General features: G+C 30.5%; 1 protein-coding gene across 1 annotated transcript; it reads right to left on the bottom strand.

The window, feature by feature from the left end:
- Positions 1–15,204: 15,204 nt before the first annotated feature.
- Positions 15,205–15,533, bottom strand: LOC142608308 (uncharacterized). The gene has a single exon (XM_075780057.1). It carries the CDS (start codon positions 15,500–15,502, stop codon positions 15,248–15,250), a length of 255 nt encoding a protein of 84 aa, XP_075636172.1. The 5' UTR covers positions 15,503–15,533; the 3' UTR covers positions 15,205–15,247.
- Between the last annotated feature and the right edge of the window lie 439 nt (positions 15,534–15,972).

The raw sequence follows: 15,972 nt of genomic DNA, 5'->3' as shown, positions 1-15,972 counted from the left end.
TTGCCAAAGTGGGCATCAACAATGACAAAGTGACAGAAGGAGCTATTTGGCATATATGTGAAGTTAATAATTTAATCCACATAAGTTCTATATTATTAACTTAGTGTTTGTTTGATTTTATCTTATTTAAGTTTTTTTTAATTGGACTAAAATATAGTTATACTTAAAAAAGTAAGGTTTTATAAAGTTATATATTAACAAAATAAGAAGAAAACTAAACGAAAATGCTCAATGCACTTGTACATTTGTCAAAGTAGATAGTACCCCTTTTTTCGTGCATAAAAATCATTTACATTGTCAAATAAAGTTCTGAGTCATGCTTCGTTTTGTACTTTGCAAGTATTACTATAATTATATTTAGATGTGCAATCCTTTAATATGGTTTAATACTTCAATTGTCCAACCTCTACTCATGCCAGGTCAATTGTTTTTTTTTATAGAGAAATTCAACCTATGACGTCTGCTCATGATGAGCGCCTTTTGTCATCAGACCAAAACACCAATCAGTTTTTGGTGTAGGGCGGGGATTGAACCCCAGATCTCTTATTCAACCATTAGAGACTTTACTAATTGAGCTAACTGGAACCCACATGCCAGGTCAATTGTTCAATTGTTTACACTTGTAATTTTTATAACGAGTAATTATCTAGATTGAAGAAATAATAATGTAAACCAGAAACAAAAGCAAGTAGGACATTAAAACTATTTTATTAGCAAAAATCATATATTACACAGCACACATTACTACTTTCATCACACAGTATTGGAAGGCTATCTACCCAAGCATATGATTCATTTGTCTACCAAGCACATATTTCATATAGATAGCAAGCCCATTATAAATTTTGACTATATTCAACCACATATTATACATAAAATCCATAAAGCAGAATTAATAAGATAGCTTCCCATGTAGCTCCTAACAAGAACATCACTATTTTTTTCCCTTTTGACCAACATGCAGTCCATCAAAATAAATCTGGGGATTACTTTGAAAAGAGTCCCTTGAAATGTGTGATCCTCCTCCACTCCCTGGAGCAGCTATCCTGCCACCGCCCACAGAGCCACCCCCACAACTTTTGGCTGCACCACTGCAAGTGCCACAGCCTCCTTTGTTACCTCCACCGCCACCACTTCCTCCTCCTTTGCCACCACTTCCTCCTCCTTTGCCACCACCGTTGCTGCCCATTCTGAATATGTAGCTGCTTAGTAATTACTATTAATATAATTAGTACTATTTTTTTAATAAGATATGATTATTACTATTAACTGCTAAAGATGTCCAAGAAAATTGTTGCTTAAAACAAGATATGACTTAAGTATCTATAGAATGTTATGGTCAAAGGTTTAGTGCATGAGAAGGCCATAGACCAAACGAACTTGTTTAAATTTTTTTCTAAGACAATCCATTTCAAAAGACTTCCCACCCAATAACAAGGAAATTTCCATAAGAATTCCGTTCAAAAGAGATCCTACTCTTATTAGGTACCATGATAACTAACGTTTCATAAAAATTTAGGTGTTGTACTATTGGTTGTGTCATGAAGACTGCAAGAACTGGATGTAGGATATGAATACCATGTTACACAAGCTTATGTGTTACACTAGCTTATGTGTCATGATATAAACCACCATGTCATAAAAACTCAAGTGTTGTGTAATTAGTTGTGTCACAAAGATTGCAAAAATCAAGTAGTGTTTCACCCTATTCAAGCTATGTTTGGTTAATTAACTGTAAATTAGAGAGAAGTGATTGATTTAGGCTAGCCTAAGCCTTAGAATTTGGCATAGTTCTATCAACTTCCTTTGAGACCACTCTCTTATTGACACAAGGCCACCACAAACTTAACCCAATTTTTTTTTTTGAAATCTTAATAGGACATCAATTTTACATGGTTAGACAAAAGTCTCATGTTACGCTTATGAAGCCCATCTTTAAATCAATCCGATACAAATGTGTCTAAAATCATTGGGTCCACATTTAATCAATAAACTTCATATTAAACAATTTTCTGAAATCCCCAAAATTCATTTTGAAATTAAGAATTTTGGTCTTTTGAAAGTTCGTTCCTTTGATCCATTAAAGCAATTAGTATCACAACATCATTCAAGACAATAAGCCATCAAACCCTCAACTAGTAACTAAAATTAGATTTATCAACTATTAAATGTTAGGAATCCAACCCCAAAATTTGAATTATTGAGAAACCTCAAAGGACCACATTTTGTGAAGACCCTTAACCATTTGTCATAAAAATCTACCAACACCCAAAATCACTCATAATCTCAAGGATATCCATCAAGTATAATAAAAACTAACAAACAAGATGAAATTAAAAGGACATAGGATTTTACCTTAAAATCTTGGAGAAACTAAGCCTAGGATGTCCTAGAGAGTGTTTGTGAGTGAGTAAGAGAGAGGGGCGGGGGGGTACGGTACTTAAGTTTAACGCTATCATTTTTATTTTTTATTTTTTACCGACTCTTGAAAAATCTTGTAAGGATAATATGTAAAAGAGTACGCAAATTGTTCATTGTTGATTGATCTATTTTTAGTTATTAAAGAAGGCAGATTGTTAGCCTATTTATATACTTTTTTTTTTTTTTTTGAGAATGAGCCTATTTATGTACTTAGTTTATACTTCTTAAAGTAAATTTTGTTATTGTCATACAATTAATTGAGTTATTATGAAAATATTTAAAATGAACAATTTATTTTTTTAGGACATGAAAAAATTTTCATTGTAATTTATACTTGACATTAATAATAAATTTTGAAATTATATTAGTTTAAAATCGGTTAGAAGCAGCGTCAAATGAGTTGAAAATACTTTTAAGATGAACTAAAAGATACTTAACATAAAATTGAAAGTATTTGAAATATAATTTGAGACGACAATTGGTATAAAATTATAGGGTAATTAAAATCTAATTGAAATTTTATTCAACTTTCACTTTAAGATATTACATTTTATAATTTTTTTGCAAAGGTAAAGGTCCGGTATATGTACTGTTTGAATGAATTGATGTTTGAAGCTTCCTACTTCCTACCAATAAAAAAAGTGACTTAATCATGGAAAAAAAAAAAAAGCGACTTAATCATGGTTGCTTTACAAAAGTAGAGCATTAATAAAGCATTTTCTATCCTTATTCCTTTAAATATTATTTCTTCCAACTATTTGTGAGCACTCACTTTATCTATGTCGTTGCGTTGGTGCTTTCAATTGTCTTATAACATGAAATATAAATTTATTAACAATTGAAATGTTCTTATAAAATGAAATATAAGTTTCTCAACAAAAAAACAGAAAAGAGATATAAATGATTACTATTAATCCCATGAGATTAAAGGTGACCAAAGTTGAGGCATAAACCTATTTAAGACAAAAAGTTGAGGCAGAGACAATTTTGCAAAGGATAATGCAACATATTAAAGAGTGTCCCATATATATATAAAAAAAAAAAAAGTGTCCCTAATAAAATATATTTACTTTATATGAAAATTCGTTCTGATAAGATTCGAACTAAAAGTTTATTTTTGTTTACTAAACTTTGGACTTGACTTGAGTCCTATTTATACATGTGTTATCATTCTGATAAATCCAATGCAATTGAACAATGATCGTTAAGCTAGAACACTTTTGAACCTGTGTCTCCATTCTGACGAGTGCAATGCAATTGGGCACTGGACCTATCATTACCCCTAGACCCTAGTCCTGTACACTAAAGCTTTGCCCCAGACATGTATTAAGAGATTGCTATTGGGCCTAAAGTATTTGGGTTGGGTTGAATGTCCGTTTCACTCAAAACTTTAATCTGAAGCAACCCAGTTTCATAAATTCTTTGCTATTCAAACCCAGCCCACTCAATTCTTGTCATTGATCCACATTAACATTAACGAAGCCCGAACCATCTCAAGCACTTTATGCTTTATTATACTACACACAGGTCAGAAACAGAGCTATGCATTGCATTCCTGGGACGACTCTCTGGTAGCTTGAGCTGCGTGACGATTTCGAATGAATGGTACCTTCAAGGTTCCTTTTTTATTGATTCTGGCTGATTTTGGAGTTTGGGGATTTTGAAAAAAATGGGTTTGTTTGTTTTTTTATAGTGTAGGTGAGGTGTTTGTTGTTAGTTCTGAGTGAGGATGTCTAATTAGACGAAAAAACAAAATAGGACCAAAAAACATTTTTAAATTGTTTTTTTTTATTTTCATTACTTGTTGAAGCTGTGGATTATGGATGATTAAGAGTGAAAGGTGATGAAGAAGTACAACTCATGAAATAAAGATTGCAAATTTACATGTATTGAAAAATTAAAACCACTTATAAAATGTGAAGTTAGAAACAACATTAAGAAGACAAATGAGGAAAAGAGATGTCTTCATTTTTCTGTCAAAGTAGTACCTCAATGGTTGAGTATCATGAACGTTTACCTATCAGGAAAGAGAAAAAAAAAAAAAGTATTGTGAACGCTTGTGTGATTATTGTGTTGTTCATTATTAGTTCTGCAACAACTTTGTGGTGTTTAAAATCAGAATTATCTGAAAATATTTTGTATACTAGTAAACTCTTCTCTTTTTTGGGGTCTCTATTTCCTCATCATGTATTTGGTAAATGGTAATACTACTAATAAGTTTATTTTAGGAAAAGCAATATTAATATATATTATCATATTATTTGCAGGCTTCAGCCTTAGGACAAGACGGTGATGAGTATAACTTCATCTAAACAAAATGATAGCGGTAGGTGAGCTGAAAAGAGAAAGGAAATCTCTCTAGATGTTTTTAGAGTCTTGAAGGTTGATACTTGATATCATGACCGATATATTGGTTTAGGACATAGGAAACAGAATGATACCTTTCCTCAATTTTTAGGCTTTTGTACAATTAAGAACAAGGATTATGATTCTTTAGAGTGCTTAGGGTAATTCACTATGGAATTTCTATAATCATATCCATCAATTTTGAAGTGAGTGGTCAAGTCTGGAGAAGTCCAGTCCATCAAATGAGATAAAAGCACGACTAGCTGCTAAAGAAAGGTTCATTGATTCTGTACTGAATAGAAATTTATGCTGATATTAGGGGTATTCCTGTGTCTGTTATATATTCTAGAGTTGATTGAATTGTAGTTTTAGCTGTGTTTCTCTTTGTATCTGTAATTGAGTTTGTGCATAGACTTAGATAAATCTTTGGGTTTGGAACTCTATAACTGAGTTTAGTAGTGTGTTCCAATAAAAGTTCTTGCTTATCAAATAAATTTTTTTTGAAGTGACTATAATTTATTTTTTGAAGCGAGTCACATCTTCAATAATTTAAATAGATATTAAAATGGTGATAATCAATGTCTAATCAAATGGTGATGATAAGTAAAAGCTAATTCACTCATTTTGAAATGGATGGATAGAATTTTAACTATTCAACTTAGGAGGTATCCTAAGAACTCTAGAAAATCATAATTCACAAGGAAATTATTATGACTTGCATTTCTCATTGTGCAAGCAGCTTCTGATTACCGCATAATTCAGACAAATCGCATACAAAGGACTTTCAAATTCGATTATTTTAAAAATTCAAAAAAAGTCTAAATCATGTTCTATGGTTTGTTACCCTTCTTAACTCCATTTGGCTTGCTTGGAAAGCTCACAAGAAACCTCTACAATCAAAGACGAGATTTGAAATAACATTGTTAGTAATGTCCTGCCCTTTAACCAAACTAACTAGAAGTTGATGAATAAACAGAATTTGTGCTAGAATTGGTTGAAACTTGAAGTTTTTCTCCTACAATTTCAAATCCTTTTGTAGAAAATAATAAAACATCTTATGCTCTTTGAAAGAAGAGGGCAAATTAAAGTGATATTCACCACACAATATGGTACTTTAGATAGTATTCATAGAAAAATCCAGCCTAACCATAACCTAATCCAAGTAAAGGCTAGGTTATTTGTCCTAGTAAGACCAATTATATTGGTTACTCTTTCTTTTTCTTTTTTTTCTTTTTTCTAAGTAAGTTTGTGCAAATTTCAAAGAAGTTGGAGTAAGCATTTTTGGGTCATTTTCAAAATTAATTTTAGTTTCAATACATCAAATGGAGTGCAATTTTGAGGTTTTATTTTTATTTTATTTTTAGGAATTAAAGCTAATTTTGCGGCAGATTGTTTCTGCTGGCAGAATGCATTTGAGAAACAACGAAATTTGAATCCTCTTACTTTAATTGTGTGTATTTGCTTTCCAAAATGCGTTTTTTCTATTCTCAATTAGAGGGTCATGTTAGTTATATTAGTTCAATTATTTTTTTTGGTTAAATGTTTTGGTATTGTAAATGTAAGTTGTTATTACTCATGCTTGGAGGGTTGTTCGAAGTTGGTTGTATTCAAGTCCTACTTCATTTATGGATCTAAAATATAGAGAGAATTGAGAGTGATTTTTTAAGAAGGATTTTGGATTTCCCCTTGTTTATCTTTTCTCATTTGGTAGATTCCGATAGGTGGCGAGTTTCTTGTTTTGTATCTCTTAGGTGCATTCCTTAGAGTGATGAGCGTTCATATCTTCTACTTTGTATCCCTTGGGAGGATTTCTTTAATTGGTGAGCAAGATGGTTACTTATAGGAGACTGCTTACAATATCTGATAAAATCTATTCTTGTAAGTGTGTACTTGTGTTTGCTGCATATTCTCCAAAAATAAAAATTAAATTTGGTATCAGCTTCACAAGAAGTTTGGAACCTAATTTTGAGCCCAAATGGATCTATACTTATAGTTTTAGTGCTTTTAATTAATTATAACTTCACTTTGAAAAAAAAATTAAATTTGGTATCAGCTTCACAAGAAGTTTGGAACCTAATTTTGAGCCCAAATGGATCTATACTTTTAGTTTTAGTGCTTTTAATTAATTATAACTTCACTTTGAAAAAAAAATTGAATTTATGGAAGTGCTGCGCAAACATGTACTGGTTATTTTCTATCGCATCCCTAACCACTATCTTGAATAATTCTTAAAAGGTAGAGAGCACTTGGTTTCTTCATCCAATATGATGATTACACTAGTAAAAGCTTATTCCATTCTTTTTAAAAGGCATTACATGAATACTCTTTTTTTAGAATGTTGATTCCTTCGACCATTAAAACTAAGCCATAGTGGAGCTACAATCTGAAGACTTTCTCAAATATCTAGATGATCATTGGAATCTATACCAGAACCAGAAGCAAGATTGCAAATATATTCATTTATATTTAATCTTTTCTATCCTCTATGATTCTATCTATCTTCTTGATCACCAAATGGATATTATCGGTACATATACAGGTATTTAGCTGAATTGAAAATCATTCAGTATTCTAAATCCACTGATGTTATCTGCCTAACTGCATCATCAAAATGTAACTTAAAAGTAGCTAGGTGGTACACTTGTTCATTAGCCCCAATTTCACTTTTTTCATTGTCATAAAGGCATGTCTACTTCAATCGCTTTCTAATCTTTGTTTCTTAGAACTTTTTCGATTAATTATAATCAGGAAGATGTAATTACATTGACACCATGGGTTTTTGGTGGGAATCATATCATTTTGTGATATGTGATATTACTGTATCTACTTCTTTAAAAGTTTGGTTGTGATTTGGAAGAAATAACATAATACCCTTAAAATCAAGGGGAAGCAGTTAGGAATAAAGATAGACTAGATCAATAATCAAAGTGGGGTGAGAGATTTTTAAATTTATTTTTTAATATATAAGGAAGTGACGTCCTACTTTTTGGACTATTCTATTCTTTGTCCATGAGACATCTTGAAAATTTCATGAACCGATAGTATGGTAGATGAAACTTGGAATCTCTAAGTGTTCTTGAAGGATGAGAAGAGATTATTTATCATTTGAAGATAAATCAATGATTTTGTACTTTTTTTATTGTAACAATAGAGGAAAAATAAAATAAAATCAAAGTTTTGACATTTAAACAAACATGACTCTCACCATTTAAGTATCAATTAAAATTATTGATGATGTGATAAAATAAAATTTAAGTCATTTCAAAATAGACCACCGTGCACTTTTGGTGTGGTGGTCACTCCACAAGAATAAGTGTTTGTGGGGTGTGAAGGGTAAGGGTTGGGGTTCAAATTTTCAAGAGGAAGCTTCACATACATATACATTTAGATTAGGCTAGAGTAGAAATTCTATCTTGTATATTAAAAAAAAAAAAAGGATAGAATTTTAAAAACTTGTCATATGTGCTCAATCAAAATATATCCTATTGAAGAAACACAATCTTCTCCATTTTATTTGAGAGGGCTCATTCTATGCTCAAATTTTATTTTTTTTGATTTAATATTTGATGTGACTGTCAGTATACAAACCTATTTCCTTTTATTTTAGGGTCAAGTTAACGAGTACCCTTAAGGTATCAGTTAACAATTTATTTTAGAAAAGTTTTGACATCACTTTTATAGGAAATGAAAAAAAGTTGTCAAAACATTAATTTTTTTTTTTTCAATAAAAACTTTCTTTAAATAAATTGTTAACCGAGTAATTCTTAAGTACTCCCGGAGTACGGAGAATGGTGCTCACTCCTCTCACATTCATGATAGAGTCTGCTCATTAAATTCATAGTGGGGTCCACAATGAATGTGAGAAGAGGGAGCACCATTTCACTATATTCCGGGACTACTTAAGAATTTTCCTTGTTAACCAATGTCCTAAGAATATTCGTTAGCATTTTTTTTTATTATTTTATTATATTTTTTTGAGAAGCGTGTATAGACCAATTTCAAATGTGTATACCTATTTCAAATGAGAACAATGGTATGTGAACCTTGTTTTTAAAAAAAAAAACCATAATAATACTTGAACCTATAGATTTTATTAGGAGTATATCAATTTGCCACACCAGGTCAATTTTCTAATCAAGATGGTGACACGTACCAACAGTTGATTATGTTAATTATATTAATTTTCAATAATTTATAGAGAGAGTATCAAATGTACTAACACACCAACAACCAAAACACAAACCACCAACAGGCAGTCCATTTTCCAAGATGACAGCGATTCTTTGTTAAAGGGCTACGTGGTCAAATTATAGATTTTGGACAAATATTTTAACTAAGACCCATAATTAGGTGCAACCTTTTATGCAACAATTGGCTACGTGAAATCTTTTGCACTTGCCAGTTGCCATTTATCCCTTCTATATTTTCCACTGTAATAAAAAATTCTTCATAATGATAATACTCCACCTAATTTTATAGTCATGTCATCATTTTATATTAAATTCGCTTAGTAGTGACTAGTGAGAGTGGGGTGCCTTTTTCTTGTTGTGGGTTGGCCCACAGAATGAAAGACCTACTTAAACAGAAGACTAGTATTTCCATGAAAAATATTAAACGTTTTTTTGTCAATTTATTTTAAAAATATAAATGTTAACGATGCTTAGGATAATTATTAATAAATTATTTTAAGAAAGTTTTTATAGAAAAAGAAAAAAAAATTAATATTTGGTCATGCTAACGAGTGCCCATAGGGTAATAGTTAATAATCCATTTTAAGAAAGTTTTGACACCACTTTTATAGAAAATAAAAAAACTATTAAAATATTAATTATTTTTTATCTCATAAAACTTTATTTAAATGGATTGTTAACCGGTGCCCTAAGGGTATCCGTTAGCATTTTCCATTAATATTTTAACATTTTTTTTTAATTTTTCATAAAAGTAGTGTTAAAACTTTCCTAAAATGGATTATTAACACAATTTCTCTAAGGTCATTCATTAACATGACTCATAAAAGATTTACAAATTAATGTGGTAATAAATATGATGTTATATCAATGTTATAATAAATAAATTTTTAGTGATTATTATTTTTTTTTTCAGCTCATCACTTCGCAACAAGTCTTATAATGGTAGTATGAAAAAGAAAAAAGAAAAATACATGATAGAAGTGAAAATAATATATGAACTTATGAATGTTTGTGATAAATAATAAAAAAATCGCTAGGACATAAGATAATACCATGTTTAGACAGTTTAGTGATTCTTTACGTAATTGTTGGTTTTATTTTCTTTCTATACTCTAAATTATATCTTTTGATGGGCATATTCTTCATACGTGTTTACTATTTATATGCATCATTTGGACTAGAAAATAAAATAAGATTGTTGTTAACCTATATTTAATCACCTTCGTTTGTAGATTTTTATTATTATATATGTAAATAATATAAAATTTATAGTGAGAAATATCTTGCAATTTTTTTTTTAGAGTTTTAATTTATGACGTCCATTCCTGATGATAACTTCTTATCATCAGATTAATACACTAATCAGTTTTTGGTGTAGGCGGGGATTAAACTCTAGATCTCAGTTCCCCTGATTTCTTATACAACCATTAGAGACTTTACCAATTGAGTTAATTGAAACTCACATTTTGCGTCTTTGAATGGAATAAATGTGTACTGTATTGTATTAAACTAAGGCAAGGTTTTATTCATTGGTTGCTCAATTCAGGTTTTGAGAACCCTTTTTTGGCAATCGAGGCATAGGATAGTGTGCTTGGCATGAAATTTTATCCCCTTAAATAGAAATATGTACCTATAAAAAAGTTTATAAAGAAAAAAAAAATCCATTTTTGGGTCCTTTACTTACTCTTGGTTCTCAACAAGAAAGACAAACAAAGTAATGTTCAAAGTGATTCATATAGCCTAAAGGCATTTTCGGTTCCCTCTTTTTCGATTTTAGTTCACTGCCAATCCGATTCGTTAACTCCAATAAAATAATGCTTGGGTTCTGAACTCCTTCCTAATTTTCTTTTGCTGTGCATCTCATTTGCCTTAGCACTTGTTGACCTATTTTTGAGATGCAGGTATTTTAGAAAGGCTAACTCTTTTTTCCTTTCGCTTTTCCCTACTAAATACCAAGGTTATATAGCTTATCGCATGTGGTGTGTGGTTTGTTTATTGGTTAATTAATAAGTCAAATATTTGGAAATTTGATTGGTAATGTAAAAATATGATGTTAGAAATATTATAAATTTTATTTTATAGGTTTATTTACAAACAAATGTGTCAATTTTTAAACACAAATAAAAAGTAATTAAAAATTTTATACATACATTAGGAAAATGAAAGAAAATTTACGATTTTTTTGGAGAGAGAGATAGAGAGAGAGTTTTAATACTGCTATTACCTGCAGCTATTTACTTTGAACTTTATGAGCATTTGTAATATGCACTCTTAATGGCAACATTTTGGAGTCAACACTTGAATTAAATTTTAATTTGCAATAATCTGAATGAACAGATATTAGTGATGAGCAGGATACTGTTGAACTAGGATAATGATTAATGATTACAAAATTTTGTAGTTTCGGATGCATTTTGCAAATATCTGATTGTTTAGGATTAGTAACTTTCTACTAATCTATAAAGTTAAATTCTAGATTGACTAGCCAAGAGCGTTTATAGCTTAGTGACATTATTTTTCTCTTTTAATTATATGAAAAATCACAGTTTAAAATCCCTCATTCTCATTGTTGTAATTATTTAAAAAAAAAAAATCCCATTTGATATATTAGTTAAGTAGTTGACATTGATAATTAATCGGGAACTAAGGTATAGGATCTGTTCGTTATAAAATTTTATTTTTTTAAAAACACATACTATAACTGCTCCCATAATTTAGACTTTAGAGTAGACCTTCTCTTTTGGGAGAGAAAGAAATATTGTTCATGACATACATAGATACATTTATGGCAATATAATTAATAATAGTACCCCCCAAAATACCAGCTCACTATTGGTAATTATATAAGCAATAAGTCTAAGGACACAATATTTTTTACAACAAAATTTTTTTTGATTGATTTGTAACAAAAATAATGTCAATAATGTACCTAAGTGAAAATAATGTTACTTTAATTGCACAAATCAGGTTAGCAGTTGTGAAAGAAGTTGTGTCCATAACATTATTCTTACATAAATGCAGAGATGTAGCATATTTGAGAGACAGTATTAATACAAAGACTCAGAATCATCCCTAAACTAAGTCACATGCTATGGCTTCCTCTTTATCATCTTTCTGCAGCTTAAGCCCCCCTGTTCGCAGGCATAAGTTATTCCACTACCCCCAAGTGAGATCCCAAAGCTTCAAGGACAAAGGTATTCTTCTTGTTATAATGTGAACTTCAATATGCAAGAATGACTGCCCCTACATACAGAAGAAAACTATCAGATCTATTATACTTTCCTAAAAGAAAGGGATTTTTTTTATATATGTGCTTTGAATATGGGATTCAATTAGTTTCAAAGGAACTAGCTAGCTAGGTTTTGTATATCGATTCGTCATCTATACAAATCTTTCAACTATTCTATGGTTAGCAACTTTGTTAATTTCTTTCCATTTTCTGTTCTTAATTTGTCGACAGAAAAGCCAGCAAATATTGTGGATGCCAACTTGAACGTTCTAAGACAGAGAATAGAAGAAGTGAAGAGGAAGGAGAGGTTTAATGCATGCTATACACTCAAAAGTGAGTGGTGCTATCAGTCTGGTTATGATCATAAACACAAGCGTGATGCCATGCTATCACAATCCATTGAGCTCTTTGCTTTAGGCACTGGTGCAATTGGGCTTGTGTTTCTCATCGGTTCCCTTTGCATTTGTCTTGTTTCTCTCTTAACTTGTTCATTGAAAATTTGATATGAGGTTTGACTTCATTGAATATCTGAATGCCTTTTCATAAATTAGCAATTGTCCAAAAAAACATAAGTTATTAATTAATAAATGGAAATACATATACTTATTTAACTATTATTTTAACACAAATGATTAAATTGTTGAGTAAGTATATTCATTTTTTATGTTTGCCGATCGACTATCATGCATGGTAAATTCATGAGACATGAGACATGCTTTAAAAAAAAAAAAAAAATCTAAATTAGCTATTAGATAAATTATTATGCACCCATATCCAATACATTTTTGGTGTGCTAGGAAACTCCAAAATTCCAAATTGAAAAAAAAAAATAGAGAAGTAAGAAATTGTGGCAGTCTCTACATAGATGTGATAATGTAGTATCAATAAGAAGGGAGTACATTAAAATTAGCTGCACTATATTTAAAGGTTTGGTGACTTTGAACCAAAATAGGACTTTAGCCAAAGTAATACTCCAACACAAGAGAGTAGTGTGGTAAATTTTTTAAGATAAAAGATATTTACGTTAAGACACATGTATAGTAGGATAGTATTCAAATCCTAAAAGATGCGTGTACGGGTGAGTTTGGCATAATAAGATTTTAATTATCTGGTTAGATGGTGAATTGGGTTTGATTTGTGAGTGTGGTTTCTAAGAGTTTGGTAATTTATATTGTTCACAGTAGAACCTAATGTGTTGTTTTCATTGAAATTTTTTTACTCTATCATATATTAGCTATTTTTTAAAAATTATTTTGTTTTATAAAGTTTTTAAATTTTGGGTATTAAAAACTGACTTGGCCCCTCTAAAAAATTTGAGTTTATTCAATGACCCTCCTAAAAAGAAAAACATTTTACCAAAAAAAAAAAACTTTAGTGCATTAATTAAAATTTTGCTGCAAGTGAACAAAAGTACATGTATTCTAAAAAAGTGTTCTTTTAAAATTTTTTACATAAAAATATAAATTAATAAGATTTTAAAAATAAATAAACTAATCCAGTGGTATTCTAGGTAGCCTCTAATTTAAAAATAAAGTTTATTTAAGCTGCCTTTTTAATATTTGTTCTATTTGTCAAAGTTGTTATTTTCTGCTTCTTCTCAAAAAAAAAAAAAAAAAAAAAACCAATTTGTTGTTATTTTCTTTATGTACATAAATGTTATGATTTATCAAAAAAATATTACACAAATATTATACCTTATGTTACATTTATAAATTAGTTAGAATTTAGAAAGATGATAAACTCTCTTTTAATTTTATTTATATATAAATATATTTAATTATGAATTATAATTTAATTACTCTACTATTATGAAAAAAATAATTTATTTTTACATATATGTGTATATATACATGTGTTTTGAGTTTATCTTGATTGATCGATCTACTAATATCATATCTTGGTCCCCAAGCAGAAATTCCTGCCACGCTAGTAGATATGAAGTAGGATAAATTAACCACACTTTTATTTTCAAGTTCCTGCTATTTATTTATTTTTCCTCGATTTATTTATATAGCAACGCAAAGTAGTATAAAAGCTCAAAATTTGATGGTGGAGTGATTAAAAGGAAGTTATGTTTGGCAATTCATGTATGTAACTGTTTCAAAAAGGATTCAACAAAAATAGTTGAAGAATGTTGAAATGAAAGTGGAAATTAGATCCTCAACACAATAGAAAACCATTGCATTGAAAGTGGAATTTGATCTGGTTTTGATTTGTGAGTGTGATTAAGTGCAATCAAATTTTTGAAAGGATAAAAGATATATCGATAATGGATGTTATAGTTGGTTCTATCCGTGAATAATAAAGTCATATTATATTGGTCTAATCGAAATAAACCTTTGTGCTTTTAGATTAAATTCAAGGATTGTAGAACCTGGGTGCAATTTCTTGTGGATTTAGTCACCGGTGTACTTGAGCTAAATTTAATCTCTGGGCTTGTTTTTCTTAGTGGGATTCTGATTCTCTTGGAATCTGTCTTTTTTATCTCACAGTTCATTTAAGAATGATGTGGAGTGTGGAGACTAATTGGGTGCCACTGCAAATATGATGAACCATTGCTGGGTAGTCACTTTGTCTCTCTACTAGCATATACAAACACAACAATACTTGGAAATTTACATTTTTAAAACTTAGCATGCCATGTATATGTGAAGCACATGACAATAACCTCAAATGGTTTACCTTATATAACTACCATGCAGGCTAGAGAACTAACCATAGTGTTTATGATGTGTAAAGTACTAATTGAAATTTTGGATTTCAATACATTGATCTAGTCCAGTTGTTCACTCTCTCTTTGAGTGCCATGCTACATGATATAAAAAGGTCCAATACCATGAAATTTTCAGTGTAATTGAGCCATTTGATTATGATATATACTATTTGATTAAAGAAAAAGGCAGAGCAATTATCATGATTGAAGGGAGACTGTATAACATATAGGACACAAAAGCAAATAGATTAATACTTTATTTTATTCCATCACATAATAACCCATAAAGCAACAAGCTTGTCCTTCTCAATACACACTTAGAGACATTGAAACATAAAATGGTAGAATCTATTTATTTCCCTTCTCACTAGCCTTTTCATTAGCATGAAGGGCTGAGAAATATCCCTTGGGGTTACTTTCAAAGGAGTCCCTTGAAATTTGTGACGCTCCACCAGTCCCAGGAGCAACCATCTTTCCAGCATCGCTGCCACTGCCCTTTGAAGAGTTATCACCACCACTTTGGACACCAACACCACCAACTTTGCCCCCATCGCTTCCTCCTCCTTTGGCACCTCCACCACCACCAGCACCTTTGCCGTCCATTTTGAATATGTGTAGCTGCTTAGTATGTATATATATGTATTACTAACTTATGTGTGGATTAAAGGAAGATACGGCTGAGTATTTATAGGGAGTTATGGTCAAGTAATTTAATGGTCACTTTGGTGTACAATTAATAATGGATTCTCGGAAAATTGACAATGCATGAATGCTTGCATGGATTAGTGTAGAGGTCACTCATAGATTACTTGAACTTTTCTTAAAATTGGAGCTGTAATTACTTATTACTTAGGCCAAAATATTAAAATAAAATTGGAATTGAATTTATTGGAGTGCACCTAATAAGAGCAATTCCTTTTCTCAAAATTGGACCTTTAATTACATACGCCAAAAGATTAAGACCTCCCCTCTCCTATCCTTCCATCTTCCTTTGTTCCAAACTTATTCAATATTTTCTTTTAAGTTATTGGGAAACAAAAGTTCTGGTCAGGCCTCGGGCATTCAGGATCAGG

Source organism: Castanea sativa, chromosome 8 (genome assembly GCF_040712315.1).
Source record: "Castanea sativa cultivar Marrone di Chiusa Pesio chromosome 8, ASM4071231v1".
Lineage (NCBI taxonomy): Eukaryota > Viridiplantae > Streptophyta > Magnoliopsida > Fagales > Fagaceae > Castanea > Castanea sativa.
Note: the sequence above shows the minus strand (reverse complement) of the source record. Positions and strands in the feature narration are given on the sequence as shown.